The sequence below is a fragment of the Neofelis nebulosa genome, chromosome 10 (assembly GCF_028018385.1).
Source record: "Neofelis nebulosa isolate mNeoNeb1 chromosome 10, mNeoNeb1.pri, whole genome shotgun sequence".
In the NCBI taxonomy this organism is placed as follows: Eukaryota; Metazoa; Chordata; class Mammalia; order Carnivora; family Felidae; genus Neofelis; species Neofelis nebulosa.
Window position 1 is genome coordinate 15,506,655 of NC_080791.1, and position 18,099 is coordinate 15,524,753.

At 56.4% G+C, this 18,099-nt stretch overlaps 1 protein-coding gene across 2 annotated transcripts in view; it reads right to left on the reverse strand.

The window, feature by feature from the left end:
• Positions 1 to 17,228, reverse strand: part of TMPRSS13 (transmembrane serine protease 13) — a 28,687-nt gene extending 11,459 nt beyond the window's left edge. The window contains exons 1-6 of one of the 2 annotated variants that reach the window (XM_058686866.1): positions 16,706 to 17,228; positions 6,606 to 6,801; positions 5,479 to 5,583; positions 3,058 to 3,096; positions 2,840 to 2,962; positions 1,808 to 1,937 (exon numbers count right to left, since the gene is read on the reverse strand). In XM_058686866.1, coding sequence (XP_058542849.1) covers positions 1,808 to 1,937; positions 2,840 to 2,962; positions 3,058 to 3,096; positions 5,479 to 5,583; positions 6,606 to 6,801; positions 16,706 to 16,726 — 614 coding nt within the window. In that variant the 5' untranslated portion in view covers positions 16,727 to 17,228. The remainder of the gene's footprint in view (positions 1 to 1,807; positions 1,938 to 2,839; positions 2,963 to 3,057; positions 3,097 to 5,478; positions 5,584 to 6,605; positions 6,802 to 16,705) is intronic. The other variant, XM_058686867.1, reaches the window with a different exon arrangement.
• Between the last annotated feature and the right edge of the window lie 871 nt (positions 17,229 to 18,099).

Below are 18,099 nucleotides of genomic sequence, written 5' to 3' on the forward strand. Positions count from 1 at the left end.
ACAGCGGCATCAGCACCGCCTGGGAACTTGTTAGAAATGCAAATTCCTGGGTCCTCTGAACCCTAGACCTGCTGAACCAGGAACTCTGGCCCCGTGTTTTTAACAGGCTCTCCGGGTGATTTGGGTGCACACGCAAGTTCGAGAAACACTGACCCGGCCCTTCTCTAGCCAAACTGTGATCCACGGGCCAGCGGCAGCCACACCCCGGACCTGCTGGGCCAGACTCTGCCTTTTAAAGATCCCCACGTTATGGGTTCGTACAGTAAAGTCTGAGAACCTTGTAGTCGCTTCCCAGATGTCAGACCACAGTGTCTATAGGCATCACCTTGGGGCATTTATGAAGCAGGTTCTAAACCCCAATCCACAGATTCCGATTTTGGGGTGCATTTTAACAAGCGCCCCAGGCGATTCGGATGCGGGGAATGCATGGATCACTATCGGTGTGGCACTTCTGCGCACCTCTAGAACACGATACCCCTTGCTTGAGAGTGGGCCTTTGTGCGTGCCATTCCTCTCCCTGGGCGTTCCTCCGTTCCCTGCTGTCTTTCAGGTGCACGCTCTCCTTTGCCCTTATCATTACACATCACATTGTACCATGGTTATTCGTTCGAGCCTCTCTTGCCCACACCATACCGGAGATTCTCTAAGGGCAGGGATCTTGTCTGGGGGCCACACGGTCTCTGGCCCGTATTAAATCTCAGTTACATTCTTTGAATAAACGCCACTATCTACTGAAGCCCCAGGGAGGCTCAGATTTGCATAAGGCCTCACAACTCCACGATGAAAGATGTGTATTATCTTCCAGCCGGATCCCTTGGGTCCCTCTCTGATGATCAGAACTCTGAGGCTGAAGTGAGGGCAGAGAACAGGTTCTAAGCCCCAGCCTCCGAGCCCCCGCTTCTCAAGGTGCTTCTTCTACAGAGAGTCCTCAGCGACATCCTAAACCCTTCTCCCCATGACCTCACACACCTTGGTGAACCCCCCCAAAGCGCAGACCAGCAGGGAGGACGGAGCTGGCTATGTGGCCTGCAAATAAGGGAAGGATGGGGGACCCCTTCAAGCAGGAAGGCTGTCCTAACCCTACCCCCCGCCCCACCCACTAGCATCAGCTTTGGTTGGAAATCTTGAGAGCCAAAGATTCTAAGACTTTACCTGGCCACACCTGCCCATCCCCTTCCCCCTTTGATGCGTTCCAGCTCAAGCCACAACGGCTGTAGCTCAGAGCCCCAGCCCCTAATTCCCAGCCGTGAGGAGAGGACAAGACAGGCCCCAGAGCCCATCCCCCTCACAGGGCCACCGCGACCATTAAATGCGATCACTGGACACAAGGCCACTTCGATGCAGAGAACCGGGCGGGAGTGACCTCCTCCTGCAGATCTACAAATAATTGCTTTGGCCTCGTGGGAACAACTTACCCCCAGGCTTGGGCTCCCGAGGCCACTGTCTCTGCCTAACTCAAGAGTGTCCTGAGCTAGTGCTCTCATCCCGGGTCCTCGAGGATCTTTTTTATCTTCTTTTTTTAATGTTTATTTATTTATTTATTTAGAGAGAGAGCAGGTACAAGCTAGTGGGGGAGGGGCAGAGCAAGGGACAGAATCCCAAGCAGGCCCCGCACTGTCAGCACAGGGCCCCACACGGGGCTCAAACTCACAAACCGCGAGATCAGGACCCGAGCCAAAATCAAGAACAGGACGCTTGGCGGACTGAGCCACCCAGGTGCCCTTTCAAGGTGCCCGCAATGAGCCTGAGAGGCCCCTGCAAAGAGCCCGAGGCATCCCCGAAGCTGGGACCCTGGGGAGAGGTTTACCTCATGAAACCCAGCTGCTGGCACGTCTTCTCTGAGTAGGAGTCGTTCCAGCTGTCACTGCAGATGGGAAGCCACTGATGGGAGGATCCAGAGTAGACTTTAAGCAGAGACTTGTTCCAATCAAACCTCACTGCCAGGCAAGAAAAGGGCAGAGCGGGCTTTCAGCACCCAGGAAGCTCCAAAGTCTTGAGGAATGTCCTGAGTGAGGCTCTGAGATGCTCCTGTCCTAAGGCTCCTCGCTGGGGCCTGGGGAACGTCCGGGAGCCAGATCCGGGAGGTAATGATCACTGGCCAGGGCTCAGAAGCCCCAGACACTCAGTAGAGGCGGAGCCAAGGGAGGGGCTGGGGCAGGGCAGACAGCCCTCCATGCCACAGGACCCAGGGGACCTCTGCTGGGAAAACGGGGTGAGCAATGCCAGGAGGCAGCACCTCAAGAGGGCAGTGACATGCCCGAACGAGAGAGTGACAAGGGGAATAGGGTCTGTGATCCGACTGCGTGTTCAGTCACAGAGAGACGTGCTTATGGGCAACGATACGTGTAAACACACAGGCGATACGCACCCACAGACACCTGCATCCGGGCTATACATACACAACGCACCGGAAAAGCACTGAGGATCAGGGCTCAAAGAGACCTTTGTGCTCATCGAGGCCAGCTGTTGACAAACTGACTTTATGAAACCGCAGGGGGTGCCAAGTCAGGGGTCACCTGCTGGGCAAAGAGCAGGGGCACGTGGACCCCACACCTGCCTCCGGCCAGAGCAGCTCCATTTTGTCTGCTACTCGGGAGTAGGCAGATTCTGAGAACTACTAATCTCATCCATTTCACAAATTAAGAAACTGAAGCCCAGAGAAGGTAAGTGACTTGCCCAAGTCACACAGCACCCCAAGCCAGGTTTCAGACCCAAGGCGACCGTGACCAGAGCCCAGGTCCTCCGGCTCTCTGTCCACTGCCCCCTATTCAAGCTGATGGGCGGTTTGCAGTGTGCACTCACACCCTCTCACACACGCACCCGTGCCCAGTGTCCTTACCACAGCCCAGCTCATCACTTCTCAGCTTACAGTCCACGACCCCATCACAGCGCACGGCATGTATGGGGCAGCTCTCCACTGGCTCCTTGTACTTGATTCCTGTGTGGCCCCGCCAGAAGTAGACTGGAAAACAGTAAAGCAGACAGGCGGGTCACTGCCAGCCCCCGGGAGACCAGACGCTAAGCAGCCCCAGGCCCTGGGGGTTCTGAGACACCGACCTGCAATCCCTCTTGGACTCTGGGGCTCTCTTCCCCCATCTGTATGGAGAGAAAGGCTGCTCAGGAATGCTCCAGAATGCTCTGGAAAGCTCCTGCAAGCAGGGTAGCACCAGGCAGACTCAAGCAGCCACCCAGAGAGAGAGAGAGAGAAAGAAAGAGGGAGGGACAAAGAGAGAGACAGAGAGGAGAGGGAGGTGTGGAGGCAGGTACTGCTTTGGAAGCTCCCATGCCCTACATGGGCCAGAGCGGTGACCAGAGAAAGCCCTCCTCCAGCATCCCAGAGCCCCCCTCTCAGAGCCCCTCTGGCATCCCTTCATCTCTGCTCTGTGGGTCATGGCAGAGACATTTCTGTCTCCACAGTCCCCACACGCAAGCAGTAGCCATCCTGTCTTCTCCAAGGCCATTCCTTAGTCCCAGAAACTCCTGGATTTTCTTCCTTCTCTTTCTCCCCTAAACAAGGGATGTCTCCTTTGCTCAGTTCTTGCCCCATTACTTGTCTTTATGCCTGTAAATGTCTTTCCATTCAAAGACAAATTCTAGGTGGCTGATTCCCAAATGCACAAGCTTCACAAACCATGTGTGAAAGTCAGGCTCGTGACTCCCTCTGTCTCAAACACCAACCTCTTCTCAAACTGGGAGTCCCATCCCTCCTGCCTGGAGACAGCCTCCCTCGAGTGCCCAAGAAACCCGAGTTCTAACTCCTCACCCTGCCCCTCGTCTTCAATCTCCTCCTCAGCCTGACCCCCTGCTTCCCCCACTGACCCTACCACCCAAGGTGAAGGTCACCCTTGTGTGTCTGCTCCTTCCAGACCCCGGCACCGATGCCACCTAATGTTTTGGACTTGCCCTTCCTCTCTGTGCCCTGGTCTTCCCCCTCCCACGCCCTGGGCACTGAGGCTCCCGGGAACCCGGGTCAGTCCCCCTCTGAATGGAGGGGCCACCTTGACAGTCAGGGGACCACACCATGACTATAAGCCTATCCGGGGGGCGTGCCCTTGGATGCCATCTCATCCCCTCAGGGGTCATTCCCCTCTCAGAGGATGGCCGGGGGGTTCCCCGGAGCACTGCCCTGTGCGGGAGGGGCAGCAAGTCCTGGCTGGAGGTTCACATGGACACCATGTGGCAGGCACCGGGCTGAGACCTTTATGTGCGTCGTGACCGTGACGCCACCACCTTGTCAGGCATGTGGGGACACTGAGGCTTGAAGTTAATCCATTTGCTGTGGTCGCACAGCTGGTAAGGGGCAGAGCCCGGATGTTATGGTGGGCGGGGGGGGGGGGGGGGGGGGAGGGGCATGCCCTTAACCAACACACTAGCTCCCCCTGCGTCACCTCCTTCCTGGAGCAGCCTGGCCAGCCCGTGTCTCCGTGCGGCGGTCCAGCCGGCTCCTCACCACATGTGCTGCCTCTTTAACAGAAGCCTAACCCCGAGCCTGGCATTTCAAGCTCTCTACAGTGGGGCCCAGCCATACCCAGACGGCCCCCACAGCCCCAAATAGTATTTTTCCCTCTCTGGCTAAGTGGGTCCCTTCCCTCTCCCCACGCCGACCTTGCCCACCTGTCCCCTGTGTTTCCTGCAGCTGCTTATCCTGCTCAGATCCCCTGTCAACATGCCCTCCCGTCTTCCAGGCCGTCACCTGACCCTTCGTGAGCTGGCCTCTACCGTCCCAGCCCACGCAGCTGTCACCTGTTCCTGACGGTCACGTGTGACCTTAATTTTCCAGCTATGTCCCTCAGAAGACTGTGCTCGCCCTGAGGACAGTGTGGCCTGATGTGTGCTCCCTCCTAAGGTCCCACGCTGTGCTGGGCCCACGGTGGGCTCCCCAGCAGAGAGCCCCAGACCCTGTCCTGGGTATCTTTTCTAAAGTACATGTGTGGGGTATTTTGGGGGGGTGGGGAGGTTAAGGAAACCTAAGCCCCTGAGCACTTTATCTCATTGTCTGAAAATGCCTGACTTTCTCTACTCTGGTTTTTTTTGGGTTTTTTTTGGTTTTTTTTTTTTTTTAGTTTTTAAAAAAATAACGAGCACTTTTAGATTTCGTGCCCTCATCTCATTTATTCCCCATAACCCAGTGAAGTCTTTATGAGCGTGGACAGGGCGCAGAGTAAGTCACACGAACTGAATGAATTTAATCCCAACCGAAGATGCAGAAGCTGAGCTCAGAGTGGTTCACTCTCCCGGGCAAGATGCCCAGGAAGTAGCACAGACGAAGCCCGGGCCCGGTTCCCCTCCACCCCGTGTCCTCAAAGGGGCCTGCAGGCCCTGTGGTCCAAGGCCACTTGCAGGAGTGTCTCCGGGGGGCACGGTAGCCAGCGAGTGTGCGTTCCCCACTCAGGACTCCCTGCGCCGCACCCCCACCCGGGGACCCCACTCCAGCCTGCTGTGGCCAGAGCCCGCCCCTGCTCCCTCCGTGAAACTCACAGAGGATGATGAGCGACACCACGAGGGCGATGAGGAGGAGGATACATCCGATGAGTGGCAGCCGCTTCTGGCCCTCCTGCCAGGTGAACTTGGGCAAGCTGACACCTAGGGACAGGGCAGGAGCAAGGGAGGGTAAGGCTGTTGAGAGGGGTCCGGTGGAGCGGAGGAGGGAGAAGGAAGCAGGCTGGCCTGGAAGGGCCCCGTTAGGACCCCTGCACTCCGGAATGTGACCCCACCTCACCTGGTACCTGCAGCTCCCTTTCACTGAGCACCTACTACGGGCCAGCCAGGCATTTGCAAGCGTTCTCTCATGTAATTCTCAAGGCACCCGTGTGAGCTGCACGTTACCAGGCTCATGTTAGAGGCGGGGAAACTGGGGCTCACAAAAAGGTAAAGAACTTGCTCAAGGTTACTTGGCTAGCGAATGGCAGAGCAGGGGTTCAAACGAAGTGTGTCTGATTCCAGAGGCCACAACCCGAGGGTCCCTCACCAGCCCTTGAGGAGGGCAAGACTGTGAAAGGGACCCCAAATATGGACAATTCTCCAGGCCAGTCTGTATCGTGGTGGTGGGGACAGGCCGAAGTCTAGGATAGGAGGAGGGCAGCGTAAGGATGGGCGGGAACACTGTTCTGTTAGGGGCAGAGCTGGCCCCAAGGCCCATCTGGCCGCTGTGACTTCCATCCGGCACCTGAACCACAGAAGCCAGTTTGGAGAGTTGGGGTGTGAGAGGGCCTACCTGGTCAGAATCTCTCCCTTTCCTCCTCTACCACAGATGGACCCGTGATCAGGACCCTATTCTAGGGCAGACCCTGGCCTCCCGGCAGACCCACGGGGCAGCCTGAGGAAAGAACCCCAGTCTCTAACCGGGCTCTCTAACCCCACCTCTCCAAATCTGTCCTCTGACCCAGGCTGCCCGGCCCCCAAAGTGACAGCTGCTTCGTTGGACCTGGTTTCTTCTCCCTTACCCCGCTGGCCACAATTTTCCACGGTCTCGGGCTTGCATGGGATGGCTCCTTTCGGCCCCTACCTCCCCGGACCCCCCCTGCCCATGTCTGACTGTTCCCCCCTCCTCCCCACCCATCGACTCCTTCCCTATGCTCTTGCCTTCCCCGCAGCGTCCCCCTTACCTGGGCTCTCCCTGGTGGCCGGGGCCGACCTGGCAGGAGATGCCCGGATGGGCACGGCCCCCACTGGTGTTGCTCTAACAAGGTACACTCTCGTCGGAGAGGAGGCCGTGGAGGCTGACCTGGTGGACAATGACCTGCCGGATGCTGACCTGGAAGGGGATGCCCGGGCTGGAGACGTCCGTGCGGGGGAAGCATTCTGAAAACAGAACGAAGGGCATCCCTCAGGCTACCCCCCTGAGAACCCACCCAGCTGTCAGCCCTGCTAAGCCAGCAGATAAATGCCCCAGGCCAAGTGGCCAGGGGTTGAGCAACTCCCCCCTCTCCCACCACCGCCCCCTGGCAGGGAAGCATCCGAGAAGAAGAGTGTCTCAGGATGGAGTGCAAGTTCAAAAAGCCTACTCTCCCCAGCTCCCTACACCGCTCTCCCATCACGGGAATCTACGGAGCGGGCAGAGGGCCGTGGGCCATCCGCTTGGGGCTTGGGGGCCCTTGCTTTGGCTACCTGGGTATAGGGACCCCCTCTCTGAGAGTCGCTCAGGGAGGTGTGGTCCCCGGTGGGGGAAGTAATCACTCTTTCAGCCCCTCTTCACTTCTCTCACCCCACACCCTGCCCCTGTCTTTCGTGGGCCCCAGATTGAGAAAACCACGTTCTTACTACGAGCTGTCATCGAAGAGTGTGGAAAGCACTCACTCAAGGAAAAACCCTGGCCTGCCTTGTAGCCCACCATTCTCAGTGACCCCAGAATTCGCTTTCACTCACGCACCTGCACCCACACGCACTCGCGTGGGCGCACATGTACCGATTCACCGGCGCGTCAGGGAGACGGGAGAGGCAAAGCCAGAAGAAGGTAGGGGCTGGGGTAGGAGTGCGTCCCTCTTGCACAAGATCCTCAACCCTACGCAGCGGCCGCTGGAGTCGTCTGCTCTAACGCACGGGGGCAGAGGACTTCCCGTGCTCTCAGAGCTTTAGATGCATTCACTCACTTCACCCTCACAACAGCCCCGTCACCCCCATCTTGCACAAGGGAAACAGAAGCGGAGAGACTGAGCAATGCGATCATGCCATCATAGCTGGCGAGCGGCGGGGCCAGAGGGGGAGTCCAGAAAGTCCGGCTCGGCGGCCAACCCGACCACGAGGCTTTGCTGCCTCTCTGAGGAGGGACGAGGGTGACAGCCCAGCAGCCGGTCTTAGGAGGCCATCCGTGAATGTGGGGCCTGTTCCTTCCTGGAAAGCGGAGCCTCTGGGGTGTTCTAAATCTAAGAGGGAGCGGGTGGGCAGTCCGGCAGGGCCCCCGGTCCCTGTCACCTCCCTCAGGCCCCTTGTACCGTCTCTACCTCTTAAGCCCCCTCCGGAAGTCCCCAGGGGCAGCAGGGGGAGCTGGGAATTGACCTGGCGCAGGGACCGCACCTGCCCCTCGTCCCAAGTTCTGCTGAGCACTGACTGGTCTGCTCAGGAAGGCAGCCCAGGAGAAGGAGTGGCAGGGGGCGGGGGAGGGGGGCACAGTTGGCAGGGCTGTGTGGAGGGGACAGGCTTGGGACCGCTGGGACCTGTTCGCCACCCTCACCTGCCACCATGCTTAACATTTGTCATTAGTAAGCAAACCAGTTAAGAAAAAGTCCTCCTCGTTAGCACATCGGCCCAAGGCAACACCATCATCTCTACCCTGCGGGGGCTTCTTGTTTTCCTTTTTTAAAACTCCCTTTTCTAAGAGTCAGTCAGAGGTCATTGGTTTGGTCGCTTCCTCATTGTTCTCAAGGCTGCGCGATGAACTCAAAAAGGAATCTCCAGTCCCTGACCACACTCAGGCTTCCCGCGGGCAGGGACCAGGAGCCATTATCCTAGAGAGTTACTGGGGTTAATTAATGGATGTGGGTAAATACACGTGGACCCAGGTGGCCCCGCCAGCTGAGCAGGGACACACTTGTACGTGTTCAGGGACCCGAAGATGGGCTGCAGCCGACACCGCTGAACCAGAGCTCGGATTCAGACACTAGACTTCCATAAAATGAAGACAGGTGAGCCCCTAGACGCTCCAAGGGGAACAGGACTTGGGGTAGGGAAGGGGGCAAGGAGAGGCGCTGAGGGTGTGTTGAAAATACAGCATGCGTCAGCTGACAGCCAATGGCTTCGGAGGCAGGCAGACCCGGGTCTCGATCCTGCAGCCAGCAGCGTGACTTCGGGCAAGCCACAGAACCTTTCTTTTCCTTAGTCTGTAGGATAGGACTAATGATGCTGAGGATTCAGTGAGATAAAATAGAAAATGTCTTGCCTGCATCTGGCACATGGCGGCTGGGCAGGAAATGACCATTTCTCTCTGCCTTCGCCTTGGCCCACACAGCACCCACCTGGATGAACGGCAACAGCCACGAGGCATGACCAAAGGGCCGAAAGGTGGCGGGAGCTCATCTTAGGGAGATAAAGGCCAGACGAAGGCCCTCCTAAGACCCAGACTGTTTAGAGCCCCGTGCCTCCCACCAGTGGTGGCCTAAGCCTTAGCACCTGCCCGGGATCCTGGCACTGGGCAGCTCAACTGGCCTGCCAGGCTTCCTTCCCTGCTGTGCTCACACAATAAGCCTTCCCTACCCTTGGGGGCCAATTTCCATTACGTGAGACAATAAAATAATTAGGTCACCATGCAAAGCACTTTACAATTTACAAAAAGCTTCCTTGTCTGTGAGCTCGTGAGGTCCTCACTCCGTCCTGGTCCCCGAGAGTTTGGTGTTTTTAGAAGCCCATTTGACAGATAAGGAAACCAACGCCCAGGGCTCAGACTGGCCAGAATCACACAGTCGGGATTCTGCCCCAAGCCTGCATGTGTCTGAGCTCCCCTGCCTTCTCGAGTCAGTAGCAAGAGCCCCGGCACAGTCTTCTCCCTGCACCTGCATACAGGGCGCTCATTCTGCATTTGTGACATGGCCTGAGAGCTGGGCCCTTGCAGGGCTGGGAGCACCATGGGGAGCCTGGAAGTGGGGCTGGTGGTTCCACAGGGATCTCAGTCTTGTGGAACTTCTTTCTGGCAGGAATCACGGGTGGGTGCTGCACTCGCCAGGACCTGGTGGAGCCAGGGGACAGGAGAGACAGTCTGCCAGTCATCAAGCACTCCCCACGCCAGCAAGTGACTCCGGGCCAGTGACTTAACCTCTTTGTACCTCAGATTCCGTATTTGTAAGGTGAGCCAATGACCCTGCTTCACAGCGTTGTTTGTTATAGACGCCATATGGAAAGTAAGAACTCGGGGACCATCAGCTGTGACAGTGGGTGTCTGTTTGTTGAAGACAACGGACTTGAAATAGAAAAATGTGTGCTCAAATATGACTGCATCCATTCCCGAACGGGCTGCCTTGGGCAACTAAGTGAATACTTCAGTCTATCTCCACACGGGTAAGATGGGACCGATCTCGCCTCCTTCCCCCAGATCACCGCAGGATACACATGAAAGAACCTGGTCTGTAAATGTGTGGCACGGCACAACAAATGTGGCAGCCTGTTAGGAACTTAACTGGATCCCATCTCAACCTCATCAAAGCTCTTTACAGCTGTTAGTGTGAGCCCCACTTAACAGATCTTGAAACCGCGGTCCGGAGAGCTTAAGAAGATGCCCAAACTCCCATCTCAGGTAAGTGACAGGGCTGGGGTCCCGGCCAGACCTACTAAGAGCAGGTAGAGTCTGGACCCACGGTATCACGAGTGTCCCCAGTGACTTCCTTCCCTTCCTTGAGGCTTACGGTGTGCAAAAAGCTTCCACACTCATTATTTCATGTGATTCTCACAGGGTCGTGCTAGCAAACCGGGCAGGAACCACGATCCCCAGTTAATACATGAGGAAACTGGGTGCAGGGGACTAGAGAGCATGCCCAAAGCTGCTGAACTGATTGGTGGGCTTGCAGGGACTTATAAGCCTCTGATTCTCATTCAAGAGTTCGGGTTGTCCCCACCTGAGCAGGACCCCGGGGCCCTGGTCCTGGTACCACATCACCATGGCAGGAACAAAGGGGGCCACAGCAGGTGGAGGCCCAGAGGGGGATGATGGGAAGGCTAGGGGAAGGGAATGAGACCAGAGGGGTAGCTGGCGGGGGGGGGGGGGGGGGCAGGCACAGCGGGAAGCCTGGAGCAGCCAGAAAGGCAACGGGGGGGACTTCCTGAGCCTTGCCCAACCTTCTCCCCAATGTTCCACCTGCACGGTAGGTCCCAGCGTGCCCACCCACGGCCTTGGCGCACAGGAAGCAGCCAGAAGAGCCCCTGAGCAGGCAAGCGAGGGTCTAGGCAGGAGACTCCCATGGGTCCCTCTTCTCGGAGTCCAGAGAGAGCTGGGGCATGTAAAATGGGACTAATCTTGGGCTCGGTACCCAAGGGGGTGAGTAGTCCCCGGCCAGACTCTAAAGCCGCTGACTTTGAGCCTCAGCCCAGCACAAAATCTGCCCAGGGCTGGGGAGTAGGCGTGTGGGAATTGACAGGGCAATATCCAAGAAAGAGCTGGGGGTCCTGGGAGTCCTGGCCTCCGTAGAGCAAGCCCTCTGGCGCCAGAGCCGGGGGGAGGCACGTACAGAGTCTCAGGCCCTGAAGACAAGGGCAAGAGAAGAAGCCTGAGCCCCAGCCTCACAGGAGAGTTGCCATGTGGGGAAAATGAACCCCAGCAGGGACAGCAGGGTGGACAGACAGCCCCAAGACCCGAGGAAAGCAGCCTCCAGGGAGGCTGTCCCCTCTACCTCCCTGACTCCGAACCTCAACCCGGACCATCACAGGAGGCTGGGAAGAGGTCTCCAGGGGCCACTGGAATAGAAGATTCCACCGCCATCCTTCTTTACCCATTTCACGGCCTGCCGCCCCACCCTGCTGGAAGTTCTTCCTGCTGTCTAACCTGCGACAGCAGCAACTCATTTCCTTTCCTCAATTCCTGGAGAGCAACTGCTGGCATCCAGCCTCCCTCCTGGTGGCCTGGCCTCACCCTCAGAGCAGATGCCTGGAGTAGGTGGGGGAGAGGGAGAGAGGAGGCTTCTTGCCCAAAGTCCCAAGATACAAGGGGCTGAGCTGGGACCAGAACCGGCCCAATCCTGGCCTTTGCCAGTGAGCAGAAGACCCAGAATGGAATGCAGATGGCCGACTCCAGGCTCTCCCCAGCCCGCATGCAGGGCAGATGGACAGGGCGCAGCCAGAGCGTGGCTGACTCTGGACCGTTTCCCTGGCTCAGCACTGCCAGCCACTCTTCCCTGGCCCTGCCTCTCCCCGCCCTCCTCCCCCTAGGGTGCTCTCTGAGGTGAGCCCCTGGGGTAATACAGTCATGAGCCCTCACTGTATCACAGACCAGGCCTATACCCCAGGCTGTCGCCGCCACCACCTGCCTGGGCCTCTGCAGTCCCCAGGGGTCCCTACTCACAACAGACCCCTGGGGGTGTCCTGGGGCATGAGGTGGCCTGGCCTGAAGGCCGGCGGAGCAGGGATCCACGGGAAGGCAGCGAGAGACAGGCCAGGGAGAGGGCTGAGAAGAGCAGTCCCCAGCTCTGGGGTTCTTTCCAAGCACTTTCCTGAACAGAAGTCAGTAAGAATTATTATTCCCATTTTACAGTCAAGGAAGTAGAAGCCTGAAACATTTGTGTGCTCTCCCCAGAGTCACTTAGGTACCTCTTACAGCAGAATAGGTACTAAAACCCAAGGCCCCTTGCACCTAGCCTGCGGCCCTGTTTTCCACAGCTTCCAGGGGCAGATTCCCCACCCCAGGTATGGTTTCTGGCGGCAGTCTCTGTCCCGTGGGCCCTGACCTGGTGGGGGATGGCAGTGAGTGAACAAGAGCCCGAGCGGTCCCGCCTTTGACCTCTCTGGGTCTCCTGTAGGCCCAGCCGGCAATGCCAGGGAGAAGAGCCTAGGAAAGGGTTCCCTCGAGACCCGAAGAATGTCCACCTGGGCGGCAGGCAGCAATGATGACATGACTTCGTGACCCAAGGCCAGGTCTGTCAGGGCCCGTTCAAGTCCAGCCCAAGCTGGTGGGGCCTCCCTCCTCTGCCCTGGCCCATCCCTTCATACAGCCTGCATCACCTCACTTGAGAAGGTGATGAAGGCCCAGAAAGGCAATGGGATTCGTCTAAGGTTATACAGCCAGTCAGGGGTGGTGCCGGGACCCGAACCCTAACCTTCTGGCTCCCGTTCTTCGGCTGCTGCACATCAATGTGCTTTCCCACCGCCCCTTACCAGGCTCCGATGGGGAAGGACTCCTCACCAGACTGAGGCCCCTATGGGAGCTTCTCTCTCGCAGTGAGTATCAAGCATGTTCAGAGTGGGAGGCATAGGCAGGCCCCCAGCCTGGGCTAGGCAGGGAGAGATGCCCCCAGTCCCTACAGGAGGCATTAAAAGGTACAAGGAAGCTAAAAGGCCCCCTGGCCTGTTGGGAGACTGGGGAGCCCCTGCGCCACGGCAGGGGAGGCTGAACCCATTCTACTGTGGACTGGACTGGACTGAACTGGTCTCCAAGGAACCGGTCTGAACTGGGACGGAGTGGATCATGCTTCTTCCCCATCCTTACTGCTCAACCCAGGCTTCGTTGTTCTTCCAGGTACACAGGGCTCCATCCCACTGCCCCCTCTCCCTGAACCCGGAGAAATCCCACAAATACAGGCTCCCCTCAGAGCACAGGCAGATTCGCCAGCACCTCCTTCCAAACTGGGGAACCCCTGGCATCACACTGGGCTCCAGACTAAGAAGCCGAGTGGAGGCGTCCCTTGTCCCAGGCCTGGAAGACCCAGGGGAGGCTTGCTCTGCTCCCATATCCACATGACCTGAAGGACAGCGGCATCCCTCTCGGAGTCTCAGCTCCCGATCTAGCAAATGAAGGGAGCAGACGATCAGCTGTTTTCAAGCAGTGTTCCCGGAGCATTAGAGGTTCCGTGGAAATGTCTCAGGGACCATTGTAGCAGGGAAAGGGCTTGGGGTCCTTCACCCCACTTCAAATAGAGGAGATCCACTTTGTAGTTTGTACAATGGGCCCCACATACTATTTCATTTGAACCAAAGAGGCTGCGGCTACAAAGAACTTGAAAATGACCGGCCTGGGTGAGCATTAAAGTGTCTTCTAATTTACGGTGCCTCATGAAAAAGCCTCAGGGATCCCCGTTAGACCAGAATCAAAACACCTTCTTGTCCATTCATTAGTTTATTCGTTTATGCATGTGTTCATTCATCAAAGACTTTAAAGAACATCAGGGGCCCGTTACTGCCAAGCAACTAATATTTGATTGCCCAGGGGCTGGCGGCCTCAGTTTCCCCCCATTTCCCTCCCACGCCAATGCTGGGGTGGTGACACAGTTCAGGGCTGGTACTTAACGGAGGCTCTCCAATGGTCCTATCAGAGGAGGCACACTCCACATGGTCCTGCCAAGGTCCTGCCAAAGCCCCGGGTTCCCTGTGCCAGCTTCCCTCACCCCTCCCTGAAGCACCCTTGCCTGCCTGGCTGGGCACAGTCCACCCCGCTGTTGCTGTACCAAGAGGAAGCTGTTTTGCCAAAACAACACACTTAAGCTAAGTGGCTATTGTTACATCAGTCGGCCTTCCCGCCCAGCACCCCAACCTGCAGCCCCATACACACACTCCCACACATTCTCGTTCACATTTGCCAAGTCACAGGGACAATGCGGGGGCGGGGGGGGGGGGGCAGGTGGGACAGGCCAGGTGAAAGGCTGCTCAGCACCAATGATAACATGGAACACAGAGGTCTCAGGGGAGGGCAGCATGCCTAGAAGGGCAAAGAGCAGGTGCCAAGGGTCCGGGGGAAGCCTGCACTATGGGGTTGATGGCACGGTGACCGGAGCCTATTGGCCTTCCGTCTTAGGAGCCTGCCCAGCCCCCTGAGGGGAGGGTACCTCATCCTAGACCTGACCTGGGACCACCAGCTGCTCTCGAGTCCACAGCATCTGTGGTCTTGGACTGATTGGCTGAGAACCTGGTCTATTTTAAGAAGACCCGTCTACACTGTCTTATTGTTTTATCAACGGGTCCATTCGGTTTTCTATAATAAGCATTGCACTTCTGTAAGCATGAAGAACGTGACACCTTTTGGAAAAAAACCACAAAACACACACTATTGTTCAAGAACAAATGCACATATCCAGTGTGGTGCACCTCCGACCCCATTCTGTATAATTCCAAAGACCGTCACGGAGCCAGAAAGGGGCCAGAGGTGGCGGGGGGGAAGCATTTGTCCAACCCTCTTCTTTGGTAGGTGGAAAACCTGAGGCATGGAGAAGAGATATTTGTACACGTTGTTAGGGGAGTCAGGACTAGCCCCTAGAGGATGATGACACTGAGGAGGAAGCGCCTCCTCTGAAGACAGAGAGGCTGTGAGCCTTCTCTACCTCCTGTCCAAGGTCCCCTGAAGACCCAACCGACATGCACAGGAACTTCATCAGGCTCACGTCCGTTGGCCATCATCTGCCTCACCACTTTAAGGAGCTGAAGGACAAAAGCCACAATGTCCATCTCCCTGCGGTGAAGCCCTCCGAGAGAAGGCACGGACTTAGCCAACCAGTTTCTCCCAGTCTGCTCCTATTCAACTAACCGATCTGAAATAATCTGCTGCAGATAAGATTAAGAGCCCCCGGGAGCTCCCCCTGCTCCCCACCTCAAGCTCACTATCTTGGAGGTTCTACCCTAAACAAGGGGGTGACTTTAAGCACCTTAAATGAGGGAAGAGTGGTCCAATTCTTTCATTCCAAAGTAAGTGAGGACAGGCTCCCACAGTGAACAGGGCACCTAACACACCTCTTAACACCTCTTCCATCGGGAATGAAAAGTCTGTTCTCGCCACTGTGCCCCTCCAGTGACCTTCCATGGTGGTCCCTACCTCTGGAAAGATGAGTGTCATAAGCAGAGGTCACCTCTATGACCCTGCCCGGGGACTGGCCCTACCCTCCTTCAGACAAATCAGCCCTTCTCATCCTCTGTATTTAGGGATCATCAAGGGCAGGCTCCCAGAAAGTCACCAACAAACATGCCCCATGGCTGTAACTGTGGGTTCACCTTCCCCACACCTCAGACAAAACTCCATTCTGCCCTATGCATTGCCCTTACTGCTCACAAGAGGCTCCAGTGACCCGAGACGCCTGGGACCCAGTGACCTTGGTGAGGTGGAGACAGGAACCAAGGAGAACAGTGCAGAGGTCAAAAGGGAAGCACGGGAAAGAAGTCAAGAGGGGGCTGGAAGAATGGCGGAAAAGGTGACGGTGAAAGTTGCAGAAACGTATCTTGGGTTCAGAACGGCCCACAAGTCAACTATAAGCCAGAATGTAGGCTGAGCTGATCTTTCTCAAACCCAGAGCTGCCCCGTCCTTCCCAGAGTCTCCGATTCTACTATGTCGGCAGAAGAGGACGTCAATAAAGAACAAAAGAAGGTGGAGAGGAGGAGAAAGCAAGACCTAAGGAGAAATTAAAACACAAGAAGTACGTCCCTCGAGGAAAGAGAGCTGAGGCACAGTGGAACAAAATCTCCGGACGCCTTCATGTGTATATAACTGGCTTTTCCACAGACGACATTCTAGCCGCTCTCTACCACCAACAAGAACAGAAGAAGAGGCAAGGAACCTGAGTTGTAGCAGAAGGAATTATGGTTAGACATAAGGAAGCCCTTTCCAAGCATGGATGTTATGAAGCCTGAAAGTAACCAAAGGATAATGACAAGTCTCCTTGAAGGTCCCAAATACTCATAGAAAGTCACTTTTTTCTAGGATGGCTTAGGAGTCTAGTGAGGGGGTTGGCCAGGATAACGCCGAAATCCAGTTAGAAGGCCAAGGTTCAGTGATTTCTCAAACCAGCAAAAGTGATGATCTAACAGCATTAATGCCCTGGCCAGGGTGCTCCCAGGACACAGAGCAGGAGCCCAAACTTCAGGCACAGCCCGGTGGTGCTTCCTGAGCAGATCCCAAATCCCGTCCCCTCCTCCCAGGGGCTCCTCGTAGAAACCAGGATAAAAGGAGGCCAAAGTAGCTTCAAATGAGGAAAGGCACACTCAATCTGCCCCCAGACCAGAGGCATACAGGTGGCGCCCCACCTACCTCCCAGCCCTGTCCCTGCTTCCTCACCGCCGGGAAGTTCTGGCCCAAGGCCCGGGGACACTCACCCGGCTGCCGTCCCTTTCCATGGTCTCCTGAGGGGTGAGGCTTCCAGACTCAGCTGATGTCCACAGGGAGATCCATGTTGGCCCCTGGCTTCCCCGGCATGTGGGCAAAAGGGGGCTGGAAGGCTGAGGGCCAGCCCCCACCAGATGGGGCGGGGAAGCGGGTTGGGACCTGTGAGGTAATCTCAAGTATAAACAACACCACAGAACTGGCCAGACCTGTCCCTCTCCCCTCCTCCGAGGCCATCCCAGTTACTCAGTGAATACCAAATACCAAATTCCAGGAGTGTGAAGCTGGCTTTACCTCTGAAACTTCCCCCACAGAGTCAGCTATGAGGAAACAAGGGGTTCCAGGATGCTTCTTTCAGAGGGGGATTCTGAGAGAAAAGGTCCAGGCCCTGTGAAGGCTGTCTTAGTCCTGTCAACCTGAGCCCCTAAAACAGATGCTCCCGGGCCCTCTGAGGTGTATGACCCTGTTCCTGTAGGGAACGTCCAAGGCCAGGGACCAGAGCCCCACCCAGGACAGGACAGTGTCAACCTTCACCTCCAAGGACCATGTGTCCAAAACCCCAAATCAAGGCACCCGGTGCGGCAAAATTTTCATTTGCCGAACTTTTTCTCCGTGAAAACTCTTACCAAAGAAGTTAAAATCAAACGGCTTCTAATTATGCACATAATGTATCGCCTCTATTGAACACAATAAAACGTTATGAGACGGCACGTCAAAAGCCAATTAAAATAAAACATAGAAGTATCTGAATGGAAACCGTTCTAAGAAGTAGCGAGCTGACTCACGGTCTCCCAGCTGCGCCCCATGCTGATCTGTCAAAAGAAACAGAAAAAGAGCTGCCTCCAAAGGGGGTGCTCAGCACCCCCAAGCCCAGCAGAGCTGCTACTGAGAAGTTTCAGGTGGGCTTTGGGAAGAACTTCCGTGGCTGAGCATCTGGGGGCACCAAGGTCCTGGAACTGCAGACTTTTTACAGGCTGAAGGAAGCCCAGGGACCATCCAGTGATTCGAGCTGCTGGTTTTACAGATGGAGAGACAGCCGGAGAGGCTGACGAATCTGCACAACTCGCATCTAACAAACAGCAGCGGCGATAATAATAAGGTGCTGGCGACCCTGCCGAATGCTTTACATACAGTAACGTGGGTAACGCATCTTTACAACAATGCTACTCACCCATCCTCCACTCGGTTACCCGACAAACACTTCGGTGCCTCGTAGGAGCCTGGCACTGAGCTGGGGGCTGCGGACGTGGGGAACAGAGCGGGCAAATACCCCGCGCCATGGCACTCGTGTGGGGATAAAAATAAACAAACAGACAAATGATGATGATAGGTAGATAGATAGATAGATAGATTATAGACAAACAGACATCTATGGTAGATAGATAGT